Source organism: Ailuropoda melanoleuca, chromosome 15, assembly GCF_002007445.2.
Source record: "Ailuropoda melanoleuca isolate Jingjing chromosome 15, ASM200744v2, whole genome shotgun sequence".
NCBI classification, from domain to species: Eukaryota; Metazoa; Chordata; class Mammalia; order Carnivora; family Ursidae; genus Ailuropoda; species Ailuropoda melanoleuca.
This window is the reverse complement of record NC_048232.1, coordinates 70,333,541-70,360,372: the sequence shown is the minus strand read 5'-3', so window position 1 is coordinate 70,360,372 and position 26,832 is coordinate 70,333,541. Positions and strand designations below refer to the sequence as shown.

At 38.7% G+C, this 26,832-nt stretch overlaps 1 protein-coding gene across 1 annotated transcript in view; it reads right to left on the bottom strand.

Annotated features, from left to right (window-relative positions):
* Positions 1-404: 404 nt before the first annotated feature.
* Positions 405-26,832, bottom strand: part of LOC100484394 (anoctamin-4) — a 336,625-nt gene continuing 310,197 nt past the window's right edge. Inside the window, exons 23-28 of the mRNA XM_034644141.1 lie at positions 25,330-25,482; positions 24,220-24,367; positions 12,750-12,869; positions 4,960-5,065; positions 3,319-3,514; positions 405-1,153 (exon numbers count right to left, since the gene is read on the bottom strand). Coding sequence (XP_034500032.1) covers positions 3,323-3,514; positions 4,960-5,065; positions 12,750-12,869; positions 24,220-24,367; positions 25,330-25,482 — 719 coding nt within the window. The 3' untranslated portion in view covers positions 405-1,153; positions 3,319-3,322. The remainder of the gene's footprint in view (positions 1,154-3,318; positions 3,515-4,959; positions 5,066-12,749; positions 12,870-24,219; positions 24,368-25,329; positions 25,483-26,832) is intronic.

The window sequence follows — 26,832 nt, the reverse complement described above, 5'->3', positions numbered from 1 at the left end:
ACAACAGACATGCTTAGAAACTTTTTTTTTTTCCAGATAGATGGCTTCTTCCTACAATTACCAGACCAGACTAGTAAGCAGGATAATCAAAATGCCTAAGTGTCGTTGGCTATATTTCATATTTCTTCAACAAAGTGTGCCAATGGCATTTTCCAAGTTCTTCTGCCAGATTTTCAATTAGGTGGCTTGGTATTCTAAAAAGGTAGCATAGAAACAAGATGGAAAAGGTAGATTTAGAAAAAATATATATAGTCTCTCTGAAGGGTGAAGTGATTTCTCAGGAGTATGTGGGAGTTATAAGCCTTTCTTTAAAGATCCCACTGTGATCTCTCTTATTCTATGAGAAAAAAATACAACAGAATTTCAGAAGACCCAACTGAAAATATTCCATGTGCATAAATTTATTTTAAATTTTATTGCATCACATTATACAAGCATTAAACATGGCTTCATGTTGATGACTATTTAAGTGTGAAAATTTATCATTCATGTCAGTACCCTTTGGCTATTTACAAGTAAGGAATTTCTATGTACTTTATATATCTCTGTATTTGTATGTACATATGTACGAATACATGACTATACATATGTACACACAGAAATACATCTATGGCCATACACATAGCTATAGATATGTCATATATAATAATCTCCTCGGAAAGATCAGAAATTAAAAAAAAAAAGAAAGAAAAAGTTGTAAACAGGGTCTTGTCTGTATCGTTTGGTGACATGGAATTAGGACCATAGGATGACATTCTAGGAATGTGTGTCCAGGTGTCTGAATACCCTTATTAGCCCAGTGTCTGTAAAATTCACATGGGGTAGAATGCAAAAAAGGTAGCAAACAGGCTGAAAAAAAGGCCCAGTATACAAGTTCCCCTTGGTTTTAAAAACTTGAGAATGTAACTGCCCATTACGTGCATGCTTGCTTGGTCAAGAATGGTCTATGGATAGATAGCAGGTGTGTGCTGCAATGTGGTTTCACAGCAGCGCGATTTCCCAGGTAGTCCTTGAAGGGTGCTGACCCCCCTGTTGCTGCCAATGTCTGCGACATGCACTGCGCTTGCATTTTAGTCATTCACTCGAATGTGCTTTTGCACAGCTGGGAGAAGTAAACAGAATTCAGGTCCTTGGCTTGGAAATGAACTATTACCTAGAAAGAGAAAAGAAAGCATTAAAACCCTATGTACACATGACGGCTTAAGAACACAGTGTGCAATGGTTGTTTTGTACTTACCATGAATCAAAGGCATTCAAAGAATTTGTAACCCCAAACTGAGTCAGGTATGGTATAAACATTATTGTGCCTGCTTTACAGATGAACAGACTGAGTCAGAAAGGCAGTCTGAAGCAAGGTGATATCCTGCCAACTGTTGGGGGAATAGAGACAGACAGACAAACACTATGCTTTCAAGCAAAAATTAGAAATGGCCTCTGAGGAGAAAGCAGCCCATAGTGATGAGGCCAGAAGAAACTCCCAATTGGTTACCAGCCCTACAGCCCAGTGCAGCCCCTAGGTGTCTCTAGCCACTGGAGCTCCTAGGAGCAGTGCTCCTCACTAATGCCTGCCTCCTACCCCCAAACAAAGCCATCTGGATAGTCAGTCTTTCTCCTCTGATGGCTGACCAGAGCCAGAGAAGAGGTGATCAGAATGGGTGTCAGGGCCAGGCGCCTGGAACAGATTCTACGATCCCAGAAGGTAAAAGCTGGATAGGCTCTTAAAGTATCGTTCTCTCTAACTTCTTTACTTTTGCAAATGTGGAAATCGAATCCACATGAATATTCCATTCCAGATCCTACAGACAGAGAATGGAAAAGCCAGGTCTAGAATCTGGCAGACAATAACAAAATGTTTAACGATACAAATTCCCTATAGTATTCTGTAGCACTTTACTGTTTCGTACGTGTCTCACATACATTGCCTTATTTGAGCTGCATATCAGTTCTGCCAAAAAGCAGACTCAGAAAAATTAAGCAATTTCCCCCAAGTCACAGAGCCAAATGGCAGGTCTGGGAAATGGCAAAATTACTATGCTGCAAAAAATGTCTGGCCTTTAGTGAAACCAAGGCCTACTTTGGAATTGAGGGTCAAGGCACTGTTTAGTATCTTTATACCACTATTATCCATGTGGGTCTGGGGTCTGGGTGATTTCCTCCAAGTTTACCCTCATATCCAACTCTTAATAACCTCCTGGACTCTTAACACAGATCTGGGGTCACACAAATTCACTAAATTAACAAACATCTCTGCAGATACTGCTACATCTTAACTGATACAAAAAGTGAAAAACCTAGCTTTTTTCCCCTGTATATCTTATTTTTCTTTTGGAGGCCAAATTTTGAGCAATGTTTTCAAAGTTAGTCTTCAAACAAGTGGAGACAGAGAAATGAAGGGTGAGGAAGGCAAAAGAAATGCTATAAGGTTAGACTGACAGAATACCAAAACGGAGAGTTCATCTAATCGTTTCATCACTGAAGAAACAGAGGCCCACAGGTTAACTGACTTGCCCAAGGACACAGCTAACAGACTTGCCAGAGAGGTTTCAGAAAAACTTTCTGATATGTGGGAACATTATGAAACTTTCTTATAATGTTTTTAGCCTTAATCCACCTGAATTTATTAACTGAATTGCATCTAATGCGTGTCATGTACTTAAAACTATGCTAACTAGTCAGAAGAATAAAATTACCATCCATAAGGACGTTTCTAAAGATGCTTACAGTTGTGCTGGGGAAGCTGATAACTATTTGAAAATCGTGAGTTAACAATACAGACCCATATATACATATATATATGTTAATGCATGTAGCACTGATGAAATAACCAGAGAAGTTTATAAGAAGTGAGTCTCAGTGGGCTGATGAGTGTAGGGAAAACTTCTTAGAGGGTATGGTGTGACATGGACCAGGCTGGGAGGAAACAATAAATGGGTGATGAAGGGAAGGCCATCTGGGGTGAGATAAAAAGGTGACTTTACATCCCCAAGGCAACATGACTCTTCTTTCTGTTTAAAGAGAATTTCCAGACTGGAGTAGAAGGGAGAGAGGAAGGTTTATTTTAGGGAACACCCAGGCCAACTCCTGAAGACCTCAACTGCTAGACCAAGAGTGGCATGGAGGTAGAGAAGAGTTGCAGGAATTATGTGGAAAGGGAAGATAAAAGTTAAATTGTGCGATTAAGAAACAAACTGGTTTGGGAAGCTTCTAAGGAGTTCGATTTCTATCAGTAGGACAATGGCAAGTTTTGATTCAGGGAGTTTAAAGCACCCCCTTCAACCCAAGGAGAGGTTTTAGACCATGAGAACACCTCTCACCTACCTGGTCATGGCCACTCATTGTGGTGTGCTTTTCCATTTTTCTTCCTCTCCTTTCGTTCCTTCTGGAGACGCTCCAGTTCTGCTTCATACATCATCTCCTGAATCAAGTACTTCTCTCTTCTCATTCGATCCCTTAGATCTTTTGGGAGGTCTGGGATCAGATATGAAATGAGGTGCTTTATACAAAACACGAGATGCTAAAAACATAAAGGAGAATACAACAAGTTAGGTCTATCACCCATCCTTAGCTGGAATGAGCTCTGGGACTTGGCACAAGAACCCCCCACAGGCCAGGGATGTGGAGTCTCTTGAGTGACTGGAAAGTGGAAGGAGGCTGGGGGGGTATGGGAGGAAAGAAGATCACAGGGATAGGTGAGAACTAAACGTGGTCTGATGACACTCCACAGGGAATGAGAAAAGGAATCAGGAAAGAATATGGAGAAGGAGCGGTCAGAGAATGCAAAGGTGGGCCAGAAGTACCTACACCGTGGAACCGGGAACCCAGGGTTGAACCCTGGCTCTGTAGCTTTTATTACTGAAGAGCTGTCTGCTTACCGGGGAGTAAGTCACTCCGAGCTTCAATTTGCTCATGTATAAAATGGGCATTATGGTGGAAAATTATAAGAAACTATTTCAAAATGCCTTGCAGATTGCTAAATTTGCTTTGCAAATTTGGATTGCAAGAATGATCAGTAGGCCTAAAGGAAGTTATCATTTCAGGAAGAAACTTTTTTTCTGGTAAACTGCCACAAATTCTTTACCTGACTTACTAACAGCTGAAACTCTAGAAACACTATCATTTCTCTTTGTCTATATGATGATGATTAGTAAAGTACCAGATGATAATTTAAAGGCTCTCATAATTCTAAAGTATTAAATAAGTGAATTCGCAAAGAAGAACAGCTTGTATTCTCTTGGTTAGCTGGAATGAAGGAAAAAAAGATGGAAGAAGAGGTATAGGAAATGTCTAGTCCAAGCCAAGAGGCAGTCCTGGTTTGCATTAATCTGGCTTTAATATATGAGACAGGAGATGAAATTTCCATTTATAAGTACAGTCATAGAAATGCAAATGATTTCTAGTAGCAATTTTCTTAAAGACTAAAAGAAAACAGATGATGTATTTTTACAGACATACAGGTAAGTGTTAGATAGATTAAAAGTCAAATTTGAGTCTAAGATAATACTTATTTGTGTCTTGAATATGACTAATGTCCTGATGACACAAAACCAGAGGTTACCACTTGTACAGTAGCCAGTTCAATGTTTTCCAAACTATAGTCCTTGAACACCTACAACAAAAAGAATCACCTTGGAGGGCTTGTGAAAAGCAATTTACAGACATGATGTATCTGAGTCTCTAGGAGTAGTGACGAAAAAACTGTAATTTTCCCAAAGTTGAAGAACCATGGCCCTAGAATATTAGGACTGATGATTTCTGACTTATCCATTAACAATCAACAATGGACTTTGAATTGTTTCTTGGACAACTCAAGGTGAAGAAAAAGATTTTAAAAAGAGGCTATATGCTATTACTATAATAATTCTGGACATAAATAATCACATTGAAAGTTCTCAGACTTACACTTAACGTGTTATTCTTAGTTACTTAATTATGGCAAAGGAATTGGTTAAGAGAACATACCTCAAACACAATGATAAAAGCCAGTCGTGCTGCCAGGACGTGCCAGAACTGCAGTGTGTAACCATAGGGTACCAGTGAATGAGGGGGGTCACGGTAGTCTCGGTATCTATAAATACACAGGAGAACGAACGTTATATTCCAATCTGATTTGCCTGACTCCCAGATCTCATGCATTCCCGCTATGTAGTCCTCATTCATGAAAAATAGTTTAAAAGTTTCTCTATCTTAGACATTTGTCACTTGTCCATCATTTCTTCGTCTGGTAAAAGAATCTCTCTTCTCTGGGGAATTATCCATGTGGGTGAGGCAGGGTGTACCCCCTCACCCTGACCCCAGTTCAAAAAATGACTCAGACCTGATCAGTGAGAACCCTCACCAAGACTTCTGCTAGAATGATCATTTAGTGAATTATAATTAAGTCCACAGAAGGTAAAGCCTGGAGCTGCTGTTGGCCATCACAGACACTGTGGAGAGAGCTTGCTCGAGAATGAAGTCATCTGAGCAACACAGAGCCAACAGAGAGGTGGTGTCTTGTTGACACTGCTGGAGGCTTGAGATCCAGCCGTTACTAGTGTTAGGGTCATCCTGCCAGCCTCCCAGGTACCTGAACCAGTGAATTTCTTTCTAAGTCCATTTATACTGGACTTCTGCCCCCTGCCACTAAAGAGTCCTTCCTAATACATGCTCCAATTATAACTTTTGAGTCAGCATCAAATTCCACAAATATTTGTTGAATAACTATTAAGAACCAGGCACCTGTCCTAGGAACTTAAATCCATTTGGCTCCATTTTGCCATTATCATTACTATTACCACAGGTGGAAGGACTGAAAAATGACTCTCAATATTAGTTTTCACCAGTATTCTTTGTGTCACCAGTATTCTTTGCACTAGCCCCAGAAGTGTGGAAAGGTCTGGAAATGCTAATTCTTCTAACAGTTCTGTGTGCAAACATACCAAATGCCCTTATCTGAGGAAAAGTTATGATTATCCAGGCTCTCATGTAAGATAGTACCTAACCTCAAGGTCATCACTAATTTGTGTACGAGGATACAAGGTATTCCTATGCAGAGTATTTTTTTAAATTACGTATAATTGACATACAATGTCATATTAGTTTCAGGTATAGAACATATTGATTTGAAAATTCTATGCATTAGTGCTCATCACAGTAAGTATAGTCACCATACAACATTATTACAATATTGACTATATCCTTATGTTGTACTTTTCATCCTGGGACTTATTGTATAACTGGAGGTATGCAATTCCCATTATCTATTTAGCCTATCCCCCTACCCACCTCCCCTCTGACAATCACCACTTTGTTCTCTGTGTTTAAGAGTCTGGTTTTTTGTTCACTTATTTTGTTTTTTAGATTCCACATATAAGTGATATCATATAGTATTTGCTTTTCTCTGACTTATTTCATTTAGCATAATCTCTCTAGGTCTATCCATATTGTCACAATGTCAAGATCTCATTCTTTTTAATGGCTGAGTAATATCTCATTGTATGTATATAAACTACCTCTTCTTTATCCATTCATCTATCTGCACACACTTAAGTTGCTTCCATACCTTAGCTATTCTAAATAATGCTTCAATACACATAGGGGTGCATATATCTTTTTGAATTTTTCTTCTCATTTTCCTTGGGTAAATACTCAGTAGTAGAATTACTGGATTATATGGTATTTCTAATGCTTTGAGGAACCTCCACAATGTCTTCCACAGTGGTTACAGCAATTTACCTTCCCACTAATAGTAGACAAGGATTCCCTTTTTTCCACATCCTTGCCGACATTTGTTTCTTGTCTTTTTGATACTAGCCATTCTGGCTTGTGTGAGGTGGTAGCTCTTTGCGGTTTTGATTTGCATTTCCCTGATGGTTAGTGATGTTGAGCACCTTTTTATGTGTCTGTTGGCTATCTGTAGTTTTTTTTTTTTTAATGTTATGTTAGTCACCATACAGTACATCATTAGCTTTTGACGTAGTGTTCCATGATTCACTGTTTGCATATAACACCCAGTGCTCCATGCAATACATGCCCTCCTTAATACCCATCACAATGTTAACCATCCTCCACCCCCCTCCCCTCTAAAACCCTCAGTTTGTTTCCCAGAGTCCATAGTCTCTCATGGTTCATCTCCCCCTCTGATTTCCCCCCTTCATTTTCCCCTTCCTTCTAATGTTCTCCCTGCTATTCCTTATGTTCCACAAATGAGTGAAACCATATGATAATTGTCTTTCTCTGCTTGACCTATTTCACTTAGCATAACCTCCTCCATTCCCACCCATGTTGATGCAAACGTTGGGTAATCGTTCTTTCTGATGGCTGAGTAATATTCCATTGTATATATGGACCACATCTTCTTAATCCAGTCATCTGATTCTTGTTCTTAGAATCTCTGAAATTTTTAAGAAATTTCAGTTTTCAGAAGCAGCAGGTTTCTGGCCTTCCTACTCTCTCATGCTATTATAAAGTCAAGTTTCTCTCTAGAAAACTTCTTACTGCTACCTTAAGGCAATTAAATTGCAGTGGTGCTAATGAGGTTGGCTGTCACCTGCTTCTGCCCTCAGCTGTCTCTAGAACTATGCACTGGAAAGCACACTGAAACCAAATTTGGGGTCTTCCTGACTTTATGATCTTAGGTAATTCATGAAGCTTCTCCAGACATCAGTTTTCCTTAATAACACAATTAGGGTCTCTCCATCTCACCAGGCTCTAAAATTTTGGACTCTCTCTTTTCTTTGAGTTTGCAGATGACTGTTTCAGGTGGCGCTCTCAGTTCACGTGCCAGCCTACTCCTGATCCCACTGGCCTCTTCAATGAGGCAGAGATTTGAGAGGGGCTCAGATGTCATTTGTGCCCTATGTGTCTGTTTTTGATGCAGTGCTATTTATTTGCCAAATGACTGGCTACATGTCTGCTTATGCAAAGAAAACACTTCCCTGGTCTTGCCGTAGAAACAGAAAGACAAGTTTCAAAGCCAACTGAATCAACATTTTACTCCTCTAATCTCCGTTTAGTATCTTCAAAGAAACTAAGTGGTCCAGCAGCATTAACGTTTGGAAGAATTTTTTCAAGTGAGTCAGAGTTGTTTTCAGAAAGTAACACTTGTAATTTCTTGGCCTTGATTCTACATGTGGGAAAGGCAGGACGTTCCTACTTAAGTTAGTGCATTCTCTAAGGCTGCTTTTGTTTCTCAGGAAATGGATTATTGGCTTGCGAACATATTTTTTTTTTTCCAGTGCCAGGTATAGTTAATTCATTCCCATTTTTAAAAATGTATAAGTGTATGTACATTTAAAAGAATGATAATGAACTTCACAGAACTGCCATCCAAGTAAAGACATAGAACATGGTCAGTAACTTAGAAATGCCTAACTGGCAATACCAGACACCCAGAAAGTTCACTGTTATTTAATTTTCTGCTTTTCTCTATTGTTATACTACTTATACAAGTGTTCCTGAATAAAACAGTGCTTAGTTTTGTCTGATTTGAACTCTATATAAATTAAATCATATTGTGTGTGTTATTTTGTTATTACATCTTTAAGTAATAAGCAATTTTTAAGTTCTCGCTATTCCATTTTCTATTTGATTCGGTGACAACACCACTACACTGGTTAATTATTTTAATTTTATACTAGTTCTAATGTAAGGTAAATCTCCACTTTGTTATTCTTCAAAAGTATCTTGACTATTCTTCATCCTTTGCATTTTCATATAACAGTATATTCAACCTCAGGTACACAGAATTGGCCTAATCATAATCTTTTTAACTAACCTCATTGATCCATTTGTGTTCTTTTCTCTTACCTTTATATTTATTTAATACTTAATATGATGAACTCTCTATCATGTAACACAAGAATTAAAACATAAGGAACTTATACCTTACCCTCTGTGCTCCTCCTTCTCCTCCTCCCCTTGCTTTCCTTATCCTGAATTTCATTTTTATTATTAACAAATATTTGTATCAATATTCATTTGTCTGAATACTATACTGTTTAGTTTTGGTTTTGAACTTTCTAGAAAGGATATTATACCATATGTAGTCTTCTGAGGCTTGCATTTTTTTTTTCTTTTACTACTATGCTACTAAGATTCATCTATGCTGCTGTAAGTAACATCACCAAGGATGTTAGCCTGTAGTTTCTTTCTTGTGGTGTCCTTGTCTGGTTTTGAGTTAAGGTTATGTAAAACGAGTTAGGAAGTATTTGCTCTTTTATTGTTTGGAAGATTCTGAGAAGAATTGGTATCAATTCTTTGAATGTGTGGTAGAACTCGCCAGTGAAGCTATCTGGTCCTAGACTTTTGTTTGTTGGGAGTTTTTGTTTGTTTAGAAAGGGAGAGAGAGGGGTGGGGGGGGAAGGGCAGAGGGAGAGATAAAATCTTTTTTTTTTTTAAGATTTTATTTATTTATTCGACAAAGATAGAGACAGCCAGCAAGAGAGGGAACACAAGCAGGGGGAGTGGGAGAGAAAGAAGCAGGCTCATAGTGGAGGAGCCTGATGTGGGGCTCGATCCCATAACGCCGGGATCACGCCCTGAGCCGAGCAGATGCTTAACCGCTGTGCCACCCAGGCACCCCGAGAGAGAAAATCTTAAGCAGGTTCCACACCCAGTGCAGAGGCCCACTTGGGATTCATCTCTGAGATCATGTCCTGAGCCGAAATCAAGAGTCAGAGGTTTAACCCCCTGAGCCATCCAGGAGCCTGTCGGGAGGTTTTTGATTACTGATTCAATCTCTTTACTAGTAATTGGTGTGTTCTGATTTCCTGTTTCTTCCTGATTTGGTCTTGGTAAATTTGTGTGTTTCAAGGAATTTATCCATTTCTTTTGGTTATCAAGTTTCTGGTATACAATTTTTCACTAGTCTCTTATGATCCTTTGTTCTTCTGCAGTGTCAGTTACAATATACCCTCTTTCATTTCTCATTCATTTGAATCTTTTTTCTTGGAGAGCCTAGCTAAAGGTTTGTCAATTTATTTATCTTTTCAAAGAAGGACCACCTCGTAGTTTCATTGATCTTTTCTATTTGTTTTCAGTCTATTCCTGCTCTTTTTCTTTCTACTAACTTCATTTGTTCTTTTTTGTTCTGTTTTGTTCCTTGAGGTATAAAGTTAGGTGAGATTTTTCTTGTATCTTGAGGTAGGCATTTATTGCTATGAACTTCTCCCTTGGGATTGTTTTTGCTTTATCCCATATGTTTTGGTACATTGTATTTCTATTTCCAAATGTCTCAAGCTATGTCTTATTTCTCCTTTGACCCCCCTGGATGTTGAGTAGTATGTTTAATTTCCACATGTTTGTGAATTTTTCCAGTTTTCTTTTTGTAATTTCTCATTTTATACCATTGGGGTCAGAAAAGATGCTTCATGTGATTTCAGTCTTCTTAAATTTATTAAGACTTGTTTTGTGGCAGAACATGGTCTATCTTGGAGAATGTTTTCTTTTTAATTTAAATTCAATTTAGTTACATACAGTGTATTTTAGTTTCCTAGGTAGAATTTAGTGATTAATCAGTTACATATAACCCCCAGTGCTCATTACATCAAGTGCCCTCCTTAATGTCCATCACCCAGTTACCCATCCCCTCACCCACCTCCCCTTCAGCAGCCCTCAGTTTGTTTCCTATGATTAGGAGTCTCTTATGGCTTGTCTCCCTGATTTCATCTTATTTTACTTCCCCCCTTCCCCTATGATCCTGTTTTGTTTCTTAAATTCCACATATAAGTGAAATAAAATGATAATTGTCTTTCTCTGATTGAATTATTTCACTTAGCTAACACCCTCTAGTTCCAACCACGTCATTGTAAATGGTAAGATTTCATTTTTTGATGGCTGAGTAACATTCCATTGTGTGTATATATATGTGTGTGTGTGTGTACATATATATATATAATCTTTTTAATCTATTCATGTGTCAGTGGATATCTGCGCTCTTTCTATAGTTTGGCTATTGTAGACATTGCTGCTATTAACACTGGGGTGCAGGTGCCCCTTCAGATGACTATGTTTATATCCTTTAGGTAAATATCTAGTAGTGCAATTGCTGGATCTTAGGTAGCCATATTTTTAACTTTTTGAGAAACCTCCATACTGTTTTCCAGAGTGGCTGCCCTGGCTTGCATTCCCGCCAGCAGTGTAAGAGGGTTCCCCTTTCTCCGCATTCTAACCAACATCTGTTGTTTACTGACTTGTTAATTTTAGCCTTTCTGACTGGAGTAAGGTGGTATCTCATTGTGGTTTTGATTTGTATTCTGGAGAATATTTCATGTGTGCTTGAGAAGTACCTAATCTGTTGCTTTTGGATGGAATGTTCTGTATATATTTATAACATGTTGTATAGGTCAATGTTATTTTACTGATTTTTCTGTCTGATCTATCCATTGATGTAAGTGGGGTGTTAAAGTGTATTGCTATCTATTTCTCCCTTAGGTCTATTAATATCTGTTTTATATACCAGGTGTCCCTGTGTTGGGTATGTTAGGAAATCTTGTTGGATTGACTGGCCCCTTTATTATTATATAATGATCTAGGTCTATTACGTTCTTTTTTTTTTTTTTTAAATCTGTATTTAAAGCAGACCATATAGTTATCCCAACCTTCCTTAGGTTTTTATTTTCATAGAATATTTTTCATAGAATATTTTTTTCAAGACCTTTGGTTTCAGTCTATTTATGTTCTTACATCAGAAGTGAGCAAATAGATCAGGCTTGTCTTTCGATCTATTCAGCCACTCTATGTCTTTTGATTGAAGAATTTATTTAAAGTATTTACTGATAGGTATGTACTTACTGCCATTTGTTAATTATTTTCTGGCTGTTTTAGAGTTCCTCTCTGTTCATTTCTTGCTCTCTCCTTTTATGATTTGATGGCTTTCTTTTTCATATATCTACTATAGGTTTTTTGCTTTGTGGTTATTACAAGGCTTACATATAACAACTAACAGTCTAAGTTGATAATTATTTAAGTTTGATCACAATATGAAGCTCTATATTTTTACTCTCCCTCCAACATTTTGTTTTGATGTCACAATTTCGAGATTTTGTGTATCCCTTAACTAATTATTGTGGTTATAATGATTTTTACTACTTTTGTCTTTTAACCTCATACTAACTTTATAAGTGATCATCTCCACTTTTCTATATATTTACCAGTGAAATTTATACTTTCATCTGCTTTCTTGTTACTAATTAGTGCCCCTTCATTTCAACTTAAAGAAGTCCCTTTAACATTTCTTGTTAGGCTGGTCGAGTAGTAATGAACTCCTTTAGCTTTTGTTTGTCTGGAAAATTCTTCATCTCTCCTTCAATTTTGAAGGACATTGTTGCTGGACTGAATATTCTTGGTTGGCAGGCCTTTTTTTTTTTTTTTTTTTCCTTTCAGCACTTTGAATAGATCATGCCACTTCCTTCTGGCCTATAAAGTTTCTATTGAGAAATCTGATAGTTTTATGGGGAGAGGTCCCCTTGTATGTAACAAGTTGTTTTGCTGCTTTTAATATTCTTTAGATTATGATGTCTTTGTGTAGGTCTCTTTGGGTTATTCTTATCTGGCTCCCTGGATCTGGATGTCTGGGTTCCACCCCAGAGATTGTTTTAATTTTCTAGGTCACAGCCAGTTCAAGAGGAGATTTTAAAATTCTCCAGTGGATTTTAATGCATGATTAAGGTTGAGAACCACTGCTATAAACCCACTCAGTCAGAAAGGGCTGTCTGAGCAAAACCTCCCCATGGCAGAGCCAGCCCAGGTTTGGCTAAAAGTGCTATCCTCACCTGCAGTACTTGAGAGGACTCCCCGAGAACTCACTGCCATCAGACTCAGGCTCAGATCGGTTCTCAAAGTCAGAAATTTGAAACACAGATAAGCTGGCATTTACATAGCCAACCATGCACCTGAAAAAGAATTCTATAATTAGATCTCTGATCACCACTGCATCCAATTCACTAAAGGCTCTACTTCCTAGAAACTCTTGCACTTGTAAATGTCTTTAGCTGGTTCTGCCTTGTCATAAGCACTCAAGTTAGGATACACTGAAAAACCCCGGGTATGTGGAATCAGGAACAAGTCATTCTTCTATTCTAGTTCTTCTTGCTCAGAATCATCATACAGAATACCACTACCCCAATCAATACTTCAGTGAAATAGGTGATTGCAGGATTAGTAGGCAAGCCACTGTTTCTTTCCTTGATGATGTAAACACACATGCACACACAGATACATTCCTTTATTAACGAATACCTATACTCTCTCATAATGCCCTGAATGTGACTGGTGTTACTATGACCCCCTTCCAAACTCACATCCCTTTCTACAGTCATGCTAGACTATATTCCCTGCATATACCATATGCTCTCATGCCTCTGTTCAGGTTATCTTTTCTATTGGGATTCCCTCTTCATTTCCTTCTAAGTAGAAATAGTGCTCATTTTTCAATGACCAACAGAAATGGCATCCCTTCTGGGAAGATGTCCTAATCCCCCCAGAAAAAGACTCACTCCCTCTTATGTATGGTGCTGCTGCACCTAACTTCACCATTACCACACAGCTGGGCTAGAGTTACCTGCATAGATGGAGGTCTGCTTTAGGCTGTTTTGGAGCAGAGCAGGTGTCCTAAGTATTTTTATGCCTCGTGTAGTGTAGGAATCCACTAAATATCAAATTCAATTAATTTAATTTGAGGAAAACTAAAGCATCAGAGATTCTACCAAGGTCTTAAGAATGAACCAGGAATAAAACTATTGCTGACATATGCCAGGGCTAATAAGCTTCTTGAGAACATAGCTTCTATTCCGCACTAGGAGTCAGTATATTACAACACTAAAGACTTGGGTTTGAGGGTCAAACTGTAGCTCTTCTGCTTTCTAGCCATGCAAATTTGGCAAGTTATGTAACTTCTTTAAGCAACAAAAGTGCTTACCTCATAGGGTCATTGTAGGGATTAAACAAAATGATACATGTAAAGTGAGTGATAGAGTGCCTAGCCTACAGCAAGATCTTAATTAAATGTGAGTGGCTATTATTAATTTTATTTCTTTTACCTTGCAGAAGGTCAGTAAATAATTATTGATTTAATGAATAAATCATAGCTTTCAAATTCTCTTCATTAACTTGTCTGGTATGATTATTCCAAACTGCTGGACACCAAAGCAAAATGATGACACAAACGCAGTTCTGAGAAGACGTGAGTTCTGTGTGTTGTCTTGATCAAGACAAATCACTGGGGTTTTATCATGGCCTTAAAAAAATGAAGCAAGCAGAAGGACCCATTTGTCAAGTCATTCACGGGTGAAACAAATGGTCAGTGGGTGTGTAACATGCCTTACTCCAACTGGCAGCAGGTCTCCCCTACCACTCCTTGGAAGGGTAATTTGGAATAATATCTCACTCCTCTTTGAACCGCCTAGAACATGACATGAAAGCAAATTAGTGCTTTGATGATTATTAGCTGTCATAGAGAGGGAGCCAGTTTTTGTGAACTATAGAATATAGCAGAGTTTTCTCAGGAGCCAAACAGTGGGAAAGGAAAGGTGCTCTACAAACTGGCAGAAAACAGGCCTGACATTGAAATGAAATATTCACAAGCCCCTCTGCACTCTTTCTTATATCTCAAAACAGCCCTGCAGCTTTACTGAGATTAAACCTGTGGCCTAATGGCTGCTCTGTCCAAAAACTCAATTGAGAAAAATCTCAATTTAAATAAAATACCAGTCTCATGGACAACACTCTACCTTTAAAATAAAGAAGATGTATCTTTGAACTATTTGTTAAGCATATTCATGTAATATCAGTCATAAATCCGAGTTGAAAATGTGCCTTTGGTGGTTCTGTGCTGTGTACAAAGCCTCACGCATGCATGTAGGATGTGTATACATAGTTAGCGGTATAAGTCTCCCTTCTCCATCCTGTCTGTAATCAGGGAAGAAGAGGGACTGCTAATACCGAACTGCCTGGGCATTTCTCAAAGTCTTTTCACTGTGGTAGAATCTTAGCTATTGCCCACAATAAATAGTTGAGGTGGTCACAATTCAGGGAAATGAGATTTCCCACAGTTCCCTGTATGAAGTTCAGCCAGTGGCATTCACGTGTCAATCTGGAGCCATAGGCAGCAGCAGCTCCCATGTCCGTCCCTGTCTGCTGGCAGGAGGTCACTATACCCTCAATGTGGCCCACCACCAGCTCCCAGTTAGAGGAGAGATGAAGCTACACTGATGATCAGGCAGTACGAGATAGAAAAAACTATCAAACGAAGGGAGGATTTCTGTAAATATAAAAAAAGTTAATTTTCTTAAGGGGCTGGTTGATGGCTTCTGAAGGCATTTCCAAGAAAGGAGATTCAGAAAATATGTAAGGGTACTATTGTTTGAGTTAGGATGCATGCCTTTTCCAAGTAACTTTTTAAAAATATTTTTTTATTATGTCAGTCACCATACAGTACATCCCTAGTTTTTGATGTAAAGTTCGATGATTCATTACTTGCGTATAACACCCAGTGCTTCATGCAATACGTGCCCTCCTTAATACCCACCAAGTAACTTCTGTAAAGACTACGTTCATTTAAATTTGAGAATTCTGGTTTTAAAACCATTGATGACTTACTGTTTCATCCTTTACTATAAGGAAAAAGATGAACTAGTGATCATTAGTAATCAGTGTTAAGGGGAAGAAAAGAACTTGAAGTTGACTTTTGAGTTTGTAGATTCCAGATCAAACTTATTGTGGAATGTCTTTGAATTTTGTTATTAAATTTGCCTCCTAACCCTCAAAGGCAAATTTAGATATAGTGACACAAACAGAATGGGATAGGGCTCAAATGTTGAAAAAGCTAGAAGAAATAAGATCTGGTTTATGCATTTAAAGTCAAAGGTGTCTTATAGATAATAAATGATAAATTTATAAATTTATTTATAATTAGGCTAATGAGATAAGGACAGAAGAAAGTGGAATTCTGACTTATTGCAATAAAAATGCCAGACATTATGAAAAAAGAAAGATTAAATCTCTGTACAGTTGGCTTTATGTTTTTAAACACAACTTTGCAATTGGTTATGATGCTCTATTGATTTATAATTTGCAAAAATATATCACTTTATTAAGATACCTATAGTTCATTCTGTGACAGTTTGAGCATTGTGTCCTTGATCAAGTCTTAAGTCCTTATGATTTCACTATTTCTACATAAAAATCAGCTTTGATTTAGATCACTAAATCAAATATATACCTCGCAATAATCCTAATGCCTGCACATATTCTTAGAGAATGTTCCACAACTCTAGCCTGATAACAAAGTAGTTAGTTTCTTAAAACATTCAATGGATGGGGGAGGGCTCAAAATGATTTTTTCTGCTGTTTGAAAAATAATTTTAGTTTGTTGATTAAAACTGTTCTATCAGAGTTAAATTTCATAGTATATGCCTTCAATTTTGTTTCATAATTTCTGTCTCCTAATGCATATCTAGAGGTGATTTCAGTTCTCTAAGCACTTTCCTAGACGGCTCATGTGAGGATCTCCTGAAAGAGGAAGTGACTTCATTTTGCAAACAATGAACAATCTGAGCATGGATTGGTCCAGGAATCTACTGAGGCAGGCTGCAGCCAAAGAAAAAGAAATGTCTTAAGAGGAAAGATGAAACATTTAAAAATTTCCTGTGTATCCATTGTGTGGAGAACATTGCCTCAACTCACGGTATTCCTCCCATGTTCAGATCTGGCTGGAAAATGAGAACGTCCTCCCTTCTATGCCACTAAAGATGCATTCACTGAACACTCATGATAGTAGGGAGACTGTGGTTGGAAGGCACGGTCAGGGATGGCTGACACATCCTGTCATAGGGATAAGAGGCATGTGAACTGAGTGACTCTGGACATATGTATGAAATTCTCATCTTTGGAGAAGCCAGGGAAAGCTGAAAAAACAGTAAGAAAGAGGCACTGAGGGAGTTTCGGAGTTTGGAGTACTTTTGATTTAGAGTCAGCTTCAATTGAAATATGGCATTTCTACAGGTGAATTAAATCACAGTAAGTGGAATGTGACTCTGCACACACTACCTCGAAAGCCTGTAACGTTCTAAAATTTGACAATGCTGCTCCTCTATGAGTTCAATCATTTCTAAAGCATTTCCAAACTGGAAAAAAACCCCAAAAACCTTAAAAAGGATAACAGAGTAGCTGATGGGGCAGAAAATAAGATTCATGAAGAAACTTATACAAATGCAACTATGTGAAAACAAGAAAAATGATAGAAGGTAGATCTATAAATATTCGAAGTGGCAGAAGGCTCTTATGTGAAAGGTTATATGTAAAAAATAGCCCAGGGGAGCCCAATAAGCCTAAATCAAGGAGACTGTTAGATAAATTTTAATCTCCATGAACATTGTCTTAAATCCAATAAGTTGTCAACGTTCTAAAGCTTTGATTCACTATCAACTGCACATAAAAGTTCCCACTTTATTTTTGGGTTCTCCCCAGACCAACACAGGTTTCATTATATTTGCAGTCCAAAAAGAATTTAAATAACCACTGGGACTTAAACCCCTGGGGAGTTCTCTCCTGTTAGATGAGCTCGATAAACATTTATCAGCAATAGTCCCCAGGGCTGTGGTTCAGGACGGAGAGCACTCTATGAGTCTAGGCTTCGCCTTCATGTGGGTTCTATCAGTTACTCTGTCTTGTGATTCTGGATTTAACCTCTCAATCTCTTTCTGCTCTTCAAAGTGAGGGTAATAATGCATGTCCCACTCCCGGGGTTGTTTTGAGAAGATGGGAAAGTGGTTTAAACAAAGGCAAGCTTTTCTAGGCTCAGTCAAGCAGAAGATATTGGCAACAAGTTAGAAAGAATAGGTGAGTAGTACAACGTAAGTCTTTAAACCTCTTAAAATAGGATGGTACGTTCACTTAAAGTTGCTAGATAATTAGTGTCTAATGGCCACATGGTTATTATTATGGTAAAGGACTTTAGAGAAGCCTCTTCAAATAGCTGGATTGTGAGGTTTATTGCATTCAACCATCCATGCCTTAGAGCAGTTATGTAAGATTAATAACGGAATTGGACCTAGGCCAGGTGGCCATGAATCTGGCTGACTTGATTTGGTAGCACTTTATTCCTTGGGGGCTAATCGAACTACAGTGGTTATACGGATTAGTTTAGTTCTGACTAGTAAACCAGGAAGCAGGGCTGCCTGTGTGAGTAGTCAGCCCACATGGGATGATTTCTGGGGCACTGAAAAGTCTACCAAAATATACTCCACTCTGACCTACAGACATCTAAATCCCACAATTAGAACTGGATTATTTTTACTTTATCCAAACAAGGATTTTTCTTCCATGAAAGTAGGTTAAATTTCTTGTCTCTTTCCAAGGGTATAGAAATGAAATCTAGGGGACGTATTATAATTTTGCCTGGACTTTACTTGACCAGAAATACCCAGAAAGCCCTTACTTTTGGGTATCACTTAAGTAATGCTACAGAATTGAATTTTCCTGGGGTAATATGTACATTGGTCAGGTCAATAGCCAGGAAAGAATCATTCAGTTAGGCTCCAGGAAAGATGGTGGAGGAGTAGGGGACCCTATTTCAACCGGTCCCCTTACTCGAGCTGGATATCTGCCAGACCATCCTGAACACCCATGAACTCAGCCTGGGACATAAGAAGATACTTCTGGAGCCCTACAAACAGAACATCTCTGGCGCTGGGTCTCGTGGTATGAAGCGGGGAGCCGAGAGTCTGCACGCAGATATTGGAAGATAAACGGAAGGGGGAGAGAGCCGCCATGCTCAGGTGCTGGGGAAGGCAGAAGCCTCCTGTGCTGGGCAGCGGACTGGACTCGCTGACCGGTAGCCACCAGGAAACCAGACTGAAACTGGGAGCTTGGGAGCGTGTGTGGGAACCGGGGGCAGCTGGAGGTGTTACAAGTACAAAGGGCAGAGACAAGCCAGCCCTGGAAGTGAGGACTGGGAGAGCGGCTGTGGGGCACACAAACCAGGATGCTGCAGGATTTTAGCAGCACCGACAGAAACGGAGTCAGTGTGGCCTGGTGAGCTCAGTGAAGAGCAGACTGAGATCTCTCTGTTCTGAGACAGAGGTTTGGATACGGTCACTGCTGCTCTGACACTCTGAAGACTCACAGAAAGCCGCCAGGGATAGCCGCCAGAGAACAAAAGCCCCAAAAAACAGGTTCTCACTGACCCCGTCCCCCCCCACCAAATACACACAGGGGTCTAGAAGAGGGGGTCTAGACCTCTAGAGAGGTCTAGAAGAGATATTTGAACAAATTGTAGCTGAGAACTTCCTTAATCTGGGGAAGGAAACAAGCATTCGTGTCCAAGAGGCAGAGAGGACCCCTCCCAAGATCAATGAGACCAGACCAACATCACAACATAGAATAGTATAATTCACAAATCTTAGATCCAAGGAAACAATCTTGAAAGCGTCCAGGGGGAAGAGAATCCTCACGTACAGAAGGAAGAAGATCAGAATAACGTCAGACCTGTCTACAGAGACCTGGGAAGCCAGAAAGGGCTGGCCAAGACATATTCAGAGCACTAAGTGAGAAGAACATGCAGCCAAGGATACTGTATCCAGCAAGGCTGTCCTTCAGAATGGATGGAGAGACAAGGAGCTTCCAAGACCGGCAGAAACTGAAAGAATACGTGACCACCAAGCCAGCCCTAAAAGAAATATTAAGGGGGGTTCTATAAAAGTAGAAAGAACCCAAGAGTGATAACAGAAATTTATAGAGACAATCTATAGAAACAAGGAATTCACAGGCAACATGATGACATTAAAATCATCGCTCTCAATAATCACGCTCAATGTGAATGGCCTAAATGCTCCCATAAAATGACACAGGGTTGCAGATTGGATAAAAAGACATGACCCATCCATACGTTGTCTACAAGAGACTCACTTTGAACCTAAAAATACATCCAGACTGAATATGAAGGGATAGAGAAGCATTCTTCATGCCAACGACCTCAAAAGAAAGCTGGGGTAGCAATTCTCGTATCAGACAAATTAGATTTTAAGCCAAAGACTATAGTTAGAGACACAGAAGGACACTATATTATTCTTAAGGAGTGTATCCAACAAGAGGATCTAACAATTATAAATATCTATGCCCCCAGCAGGGGAGCAGCCAACTACATAAGCCAACTGTTAACCAAAATAAAGAGACATATAGATAATAATATGTTAATAGTAGGGGAACTCAGAAGTCCATTCTCAGCAACAGACAGATCATCTAAGCAGAAAATCAACAAAGAAACAAGAGCTTTGAATGACACACTGGACCAGATGGACCTCATAGATATATACAGATCATTCCACAACAGAGTACTCATTCTTTTCGAACATACATGGAACTTTCTCCAGAATAAACCATATACTGGGTCACAAAACAGGTCTCATCCGAAACCAAAAGATTGAGATTATTCCCTGCATATTCTCAGACCACAATGCTTTGAAACTGGAACTCAATCACAAGAAAAAATTTGGAAGAAACTCAAACACTTGGAAACTAAGGACCATCCTGCTTAAGAATGTTTGGGTAAACTAGGAAATTAAAGGAGAACTTAAGCAATTTATGGAAACCAATGAGAATGAAAACACATCAGTCCAATACCTACGGGACACTGCAAAGGCAGTCCTAAGGGGGAAATACATAGCCATTCAAGCCTCACTAAAAAGAACAGGAAACTCTAAATGCAGTCCTTATACTCACATCTTAAACAGCTGGAGATGGAACAAAAGAACAGGCCTAAGCCATGCATGGAAAGACAACTGATTAAGATGAGAGCAGAGATCAATGAATTAGAAACCAGGAGCACAGTAGAGAGATCCACAAAACTAGAAGCTGGTTCTTTGAAAGAATTAATAAGACCGATAAGCCACTGACCAGACTTGTTCAAAAGAACAGAGAAAGGAATTAATTAATAAATTAATAAAATTACGAATAAAAGGGGAGAGATCACAACTAACACCAAGGAAATAGAAACAATCATTAGAAACTATTATCAACAACTATATGCCAATAAATTAAGCAACCAGGAAGAAATGCATGCCTTCCTGGAAAGCTATAAACTACCAAGACTGAAACAGGAAGAAATTGATTAAACAGACCAATTAATCATGAAGAAATTGAAGCAGTGATCAACCTCCCAAAAAACAAGAGTCCAGGGCCTGATGGATTCCCTGGGGAATTCTACCGAACACTGAAAGAAGAAATGATACCTATTCTCCTGAAGCTGTTTCAAAAAATAGGAACAGAAGGAAAACTTCCAAACTCATTCTATGAGGCCAGCATTACCTTGATCCCAAAACCAGGCAAAGACCCCATCAAAAAGGAGAATTACAGACCGATATCCCTGATGAATATGGATGCCAAAATTCTCAACAAGATCCTAGTTAATAGGATCCAACAATACATTAAAAGGATTATCCATCATGACCAAGTGGAATTCATCCCTGGGATGCAAGGTGGTTCAACATTCACAAATCGATAAGTGTGACAGATCACATTAATAGAGAAGAGACAAGAATCATATGGTCCTTTCAATTGATGTGGAAAATCATTTGACAAAATAGAGCATCCTCTCCTGATTAAAACCCTTCAGAGTGAAGGGAGAGAGGGTACAGTCCTCAATTTCATAAAAACCATCTATCAAAAGCCCACAGTGAACACCATTCTCAATGGGGAAAAGCTGAGAGCCTTTCCCTTAAGATCAGGAACACGACAGGGATGCCCACTCTCGCCATTATTGTTCAACATAGTACTAGCAGTCCTTGCAACAGCAATCAGACAACAAAAAAGAATAAAAGGTATTCAAATTGGCAAAGAAGAAGTCAAACTCTCTCTCTTTTTCGCAGATGACATGATACTTTATGTGGAAAACCCAAAAGACTCCACCCCCAAATTTCTAGAACTCATACAACAATTCAGTAACCTCACAGGATTCAAAATCAATGCACAGAACTCAGTTGCAATTCCATACACTAACAATGAGACTGAAGAAAGAGAAATTAGGGAATCGATTCCATTTACAACAGCACCAAAATCCAAAAGGTATCTTGGAATAAACTTAACCAGAGAGGTAAATGATCTATACGCTAGAAACCACAGAACACTGATGAAAGACACTGAAGAAGACACAAAAAGATGGAAAAACACTCCATGCTCATGGACCGGAAGAATAAACATAGTTAAAATGCTGTGCTACCCAGAGCAATCTACACTTTCAACACCATCCCAATCAAAATATCAATGACATTTTTCAAAGTGCTGGAACAAACAATCCTAAAATTTGTGTGGAACCAGAAAAGACCCCGAATCGCCAAGGAAATGTTGAAAAAGAAAAACAAAGCTGGGGGCATCATGTTGCCTGATTTCAAGCTATACTACAAAGCTATGGTCACCAAGACAGCATGGTACTGGCACAAAAACAGACACATAGACCAATGGAACAGAATAGAGACTCCAGAAATGGACCCTCAACTTTATGGTAACTAATCTTTGACAAAGCAGGAAAAAACATCTGGTGGAAAAAAGACAGTCTCTTCAATAAATCATGCTCAGAAAACTGGACAGCTATATACAGAAGAATGAAGCTTGACCACTCTCTCACACCATACACAAAGGTAAACTCCAAATGGATGAAAGACCTAAATGTGACAGGAATCCATCAAAATCATAGAGGAGATCATAGGCTGTAACCTCTTCGACATCAGCCACAGCATCTTCTTTCACGACACATCTCCAAAGGTAAGGGAAACAAAAGAAAAAATGAACTTTTGGGACTTCTTCAAGATAAAAAAAACTTCTTCACAGCAAAGGAAATAGTCAACAAAACAAAGAGGCAACCTGTGGAATGGGAGAAGATATTTGCAAATGATACTACAGATAAAAGGCTGGTATCCAAGCTCTATAAAGAAATTCTCAAACTCAATATCCAAGAAACAAATAATCAAATAAAAAATGGGCAGAAGATATGAACAGATGCATGAAAAAATGTTGAACATCATTAGCCATCAGAGAAATTCAAATCAAAACCACATTGAGATACCACCTTACACCAGTTGGAATGGCAAAAATTGACAAGGCAAGAAACAACAAATGGAGAAAGGGGAATCCTCTTACACTGTTGGTGGGAATGCAAGTTGGTACAGCCACTTTGGAAAACTGTGTGGAGGTTCCTGAAAAATTTAAAAATAGAGCTACCCTATGACCCAGCAATTGCACTACTGGGTATTTACCCCAAAGATACAGATGTAGTGAAGAGAAGGGCCATATGTACACCAATGTTCATAGCAGCATTGTCCACAAATTGTGGAAGGAGCCGAAATGCCCTTCAACAGACAAACAGATAAAGAAGATGTGGTCCATATACACAATGGAATATTACTCAGCCATCAGAAAGAATGATTACTCAACATTTGCATCAACATGGATGGGAATGGAGCAGATTATGCTAAGTTAAGCAGAGAAAGACAATTATCATATGGTTTCACTCATTTGTGGAACATAAGGAATAGCAGGGAGATCATTAGGAGAAGGAAGGGAAAAATGAAGGGGGGATAAACAGAGGGGGAAATGAACCACGAGAGACTATGAACTCCAGGAAACAAACTGTGGGTTTTAGAAGGGAGGGGAGTATGTTTATATGCAAACAATGAATCATGGAACACTACACATCAAAAACTGATGATGTACTGTATGGTGACTAAACATATCATAATAAAAAAAAGACTAAAAGGAAAAAATAAAGAATCATTCAGTTACTTACTCCACAAATACTTATTGAGTACCTACAGGGTACTTATCGCATGGTTGTATATTTCCCATGGAGAATTTGCAGAATCTCCTATGATGTCGCAAGAGGAATCAAATTGTAACTGTCCTCTTACAAACTCATGAAAATGGCATAACTATTTACTGTATCATGTGCTACTTTTTTTGGCTACACACATTAGCATACCGTACATTTCTGAATTCATAGTTGGCAGGAGCCAGGGGTAGGAGAAATGATTAATTCCTCCTAAAATTTGTGTTACCTGCATTGAGCCCCATCTCTTCAGTAGATCAGGATGTGTTTTCTTTGGCTGAAAGTGTCCTCATAATTCCACCTTCCCCACTACTGCCCTTCTCATCCTGGGTTGCTCCAATGCCGAAGCTTCTGACTTTCTGACTTAGTGTACCAGCATCACACAGTGCACAGGAAATGGGGATTTCATGATTTTATGACAAACTTACTTTTGTCCAGCTTCTCCTTGGCCTGCACAAGGTCCATATTTATAAGCATACACCAAGCGAGGGATAAAGTCAGATGTTATCGCTATGACAAATGCATTTGTAATAACCGAGAGAATTCCAATGCCTTCAAGGATTCCATACCAAATTCCTATTCAAAGAGAAGTGTTATATTAGTTCCAGACACAACAGCAGAGACAATAGTACAAAAACAACTGGGGTAACTCATTTCAATAGTCCTTTCATGGGTCCTTTCAAATTCCCAAATACACTTGTAACCAAGAGTAAGAACTTGTACTTGCAAACGCCTTGGCATTGAAGGAGTTTCTGGACAAGTGCCAATGCTCATGACTTAATGACTCAGTCAGGATCAGACTTAAGTCAGAGAGCTCTGGTCGGTGATAAGGCACCGATACATTATCCGATAAGATGAGCACTCACACTGTCAAGCCACTACCAGGCTGGGAGCTCCTTAGGGTGCTGACATCTGGGTGGGCCCAGTCCCTTTTGCACTGACCTAGGGTAGGTGTTCACTGAATGTGGGTTTGTTTGATATGGAGGTTAAAGACCACTGTGAGCCAAGTACATCCGTATTCAATTCTCTTCCATACACACTGAGTGCCTGCTGGCTCTGTTCTAAGCATTTGATGCAGGAATGAATAAAAAATGGTCTCTGATCTCAGGCAGTGCTCAAGAGGCTGCACCTGATTCGACTCAGCCTCTTGTCAAAGACCAAAGGCCATCTCTGTCTTTAGAAAACTGGACCATGCTTTATGTGACTCAGGAAAACATTTGGACATTTGCTTACAATGGAAGATTACTTTAAAAAGGAAATAAGTCATAATAAATCAAGAGTCCAAGTTCAAATGACCAAATTGAGAATCTCTTTAAACACAAATTCTCTAGCACTGGAAATTATAAATTTCAAAATAGGCAGCTTTACTACTTGTCTCATATTAGTTAAAGCTAACATAATTATTCTTTTCTAGAATAAGTTAAGTCATCTTACATGGAAACCACAAGTAAAAATCTAAAGTTGATGTTTGTTTGTATTTTATCCACCAGATGGTTAATACCTTTAAAATATCTAAAAAAATTTCAAATCCAACTTACCTATGTCTTTGGCCCTTGAAGCTAAAGGTCGCCTCCACTGTGTGACAAATTTGTAAGCATCAAGTCGAATTTCAATTATGTTATTCAGTAAGGCCAGAAGTGGTGCTAGGGGAAAAGCTGCCACAAAGATAGTTGTGAATCCAAACTGAAGAACTAGAGAAGAAAAAAGGAAAAAGAACAAAGAGTATTGGTTTTCCATTACTATTTTCAAAAGGGTAATAATCTGAATGTGCCTTTGTCTTCACCCATATTTTTTCCAATATAGAATCACAGGAAACATCTCTTCAAGAAAGATAGCAAGGACACTGGAAAAAGAGGTACTACCTGGGCCTGGAAGGAATGACATCCTAGGAGCAATGATCATATCTAGGATCCAGATCTTGTTTTCTAAATACCATTGTCTAATAAAAGGAACAGAGCTCCTTGAAAAAATGTTTGATTCCAGAGCCATGGCAGGGACAATACGATGGGAAGCTGGAATATCTCATGATGCCAGAAAGTTAGGAAGACCTTGAAATCAAATGGGGAGCATATCAGTAGGACACAGGACAAACATGAAGGAGCTACCAATGGCAAAAGCTGGAACAATATATACAACAAAATAAACAATAGTATTGGGTTAAATCCAAAGACTAAATATCTAAGTTCATACTGATATAAATGCTGATATAAATAACTGAATAAATGGGGGAGAAGGGATAGCTCCTCCCTATGATTGAATTTTAATAAATTAGAAAATAAATGCATAAAAATGAATGTAAAAGGAATGATAAAGATAGAAAAATCACCATTGGTCAAAAACATCACAGTAATTGTTGCAGGCAAGAACCACCAAAGAATGCTAAAATTAATAGGGGGAATTATAGTTAAAAAAAAAAGGACATTTGCGTATTCTCAAAGTATCTCCCTACAAGATAGTAATTACAAAGGGAAAAACATTATCTTTTTATTAATATTTTTTTATTATGTTAGTCACCATACAGTACACCCCTAGTTTTTGATGTAAAGTTCCATGATTCATTACTTGCGTATAACACCCAGTGCACCATGCAATACGTGCCCTCCTTAATACCCATCACCAGCCTATCCTATTCCCCTACCCGCCCCCCCCGAAGCCCTCAGTTTGTTTCCCAGAGTCCATTATCTTTACAGTGGAAAACCTGGTAGCCATCACCTTCACCAAGTAAATATTACTTGTAATAAGACATATTGACATTACATACCCCTGATATGATGTACTGAGGAGGGTACATTATTTCTGTGGTGATCTTGCCAAAAAGCCATAACCTCAACCTAATCATGAGAAAACATTAGATAAAGTCAAACTGAAGGACCTTCTACTGAACTCTAAACCAGGACTCTTCAAAAGTATCAAGATCATGAAAAACAAAGAACTGTCATAGATTGGAAGAAAATAAGATGACCCAACATTTAAATGCAATGTTGGATCCTGGATGGGTCTTGGACAAGAAAAGGTAAAAACAAAACAAAACAAAACAAAAC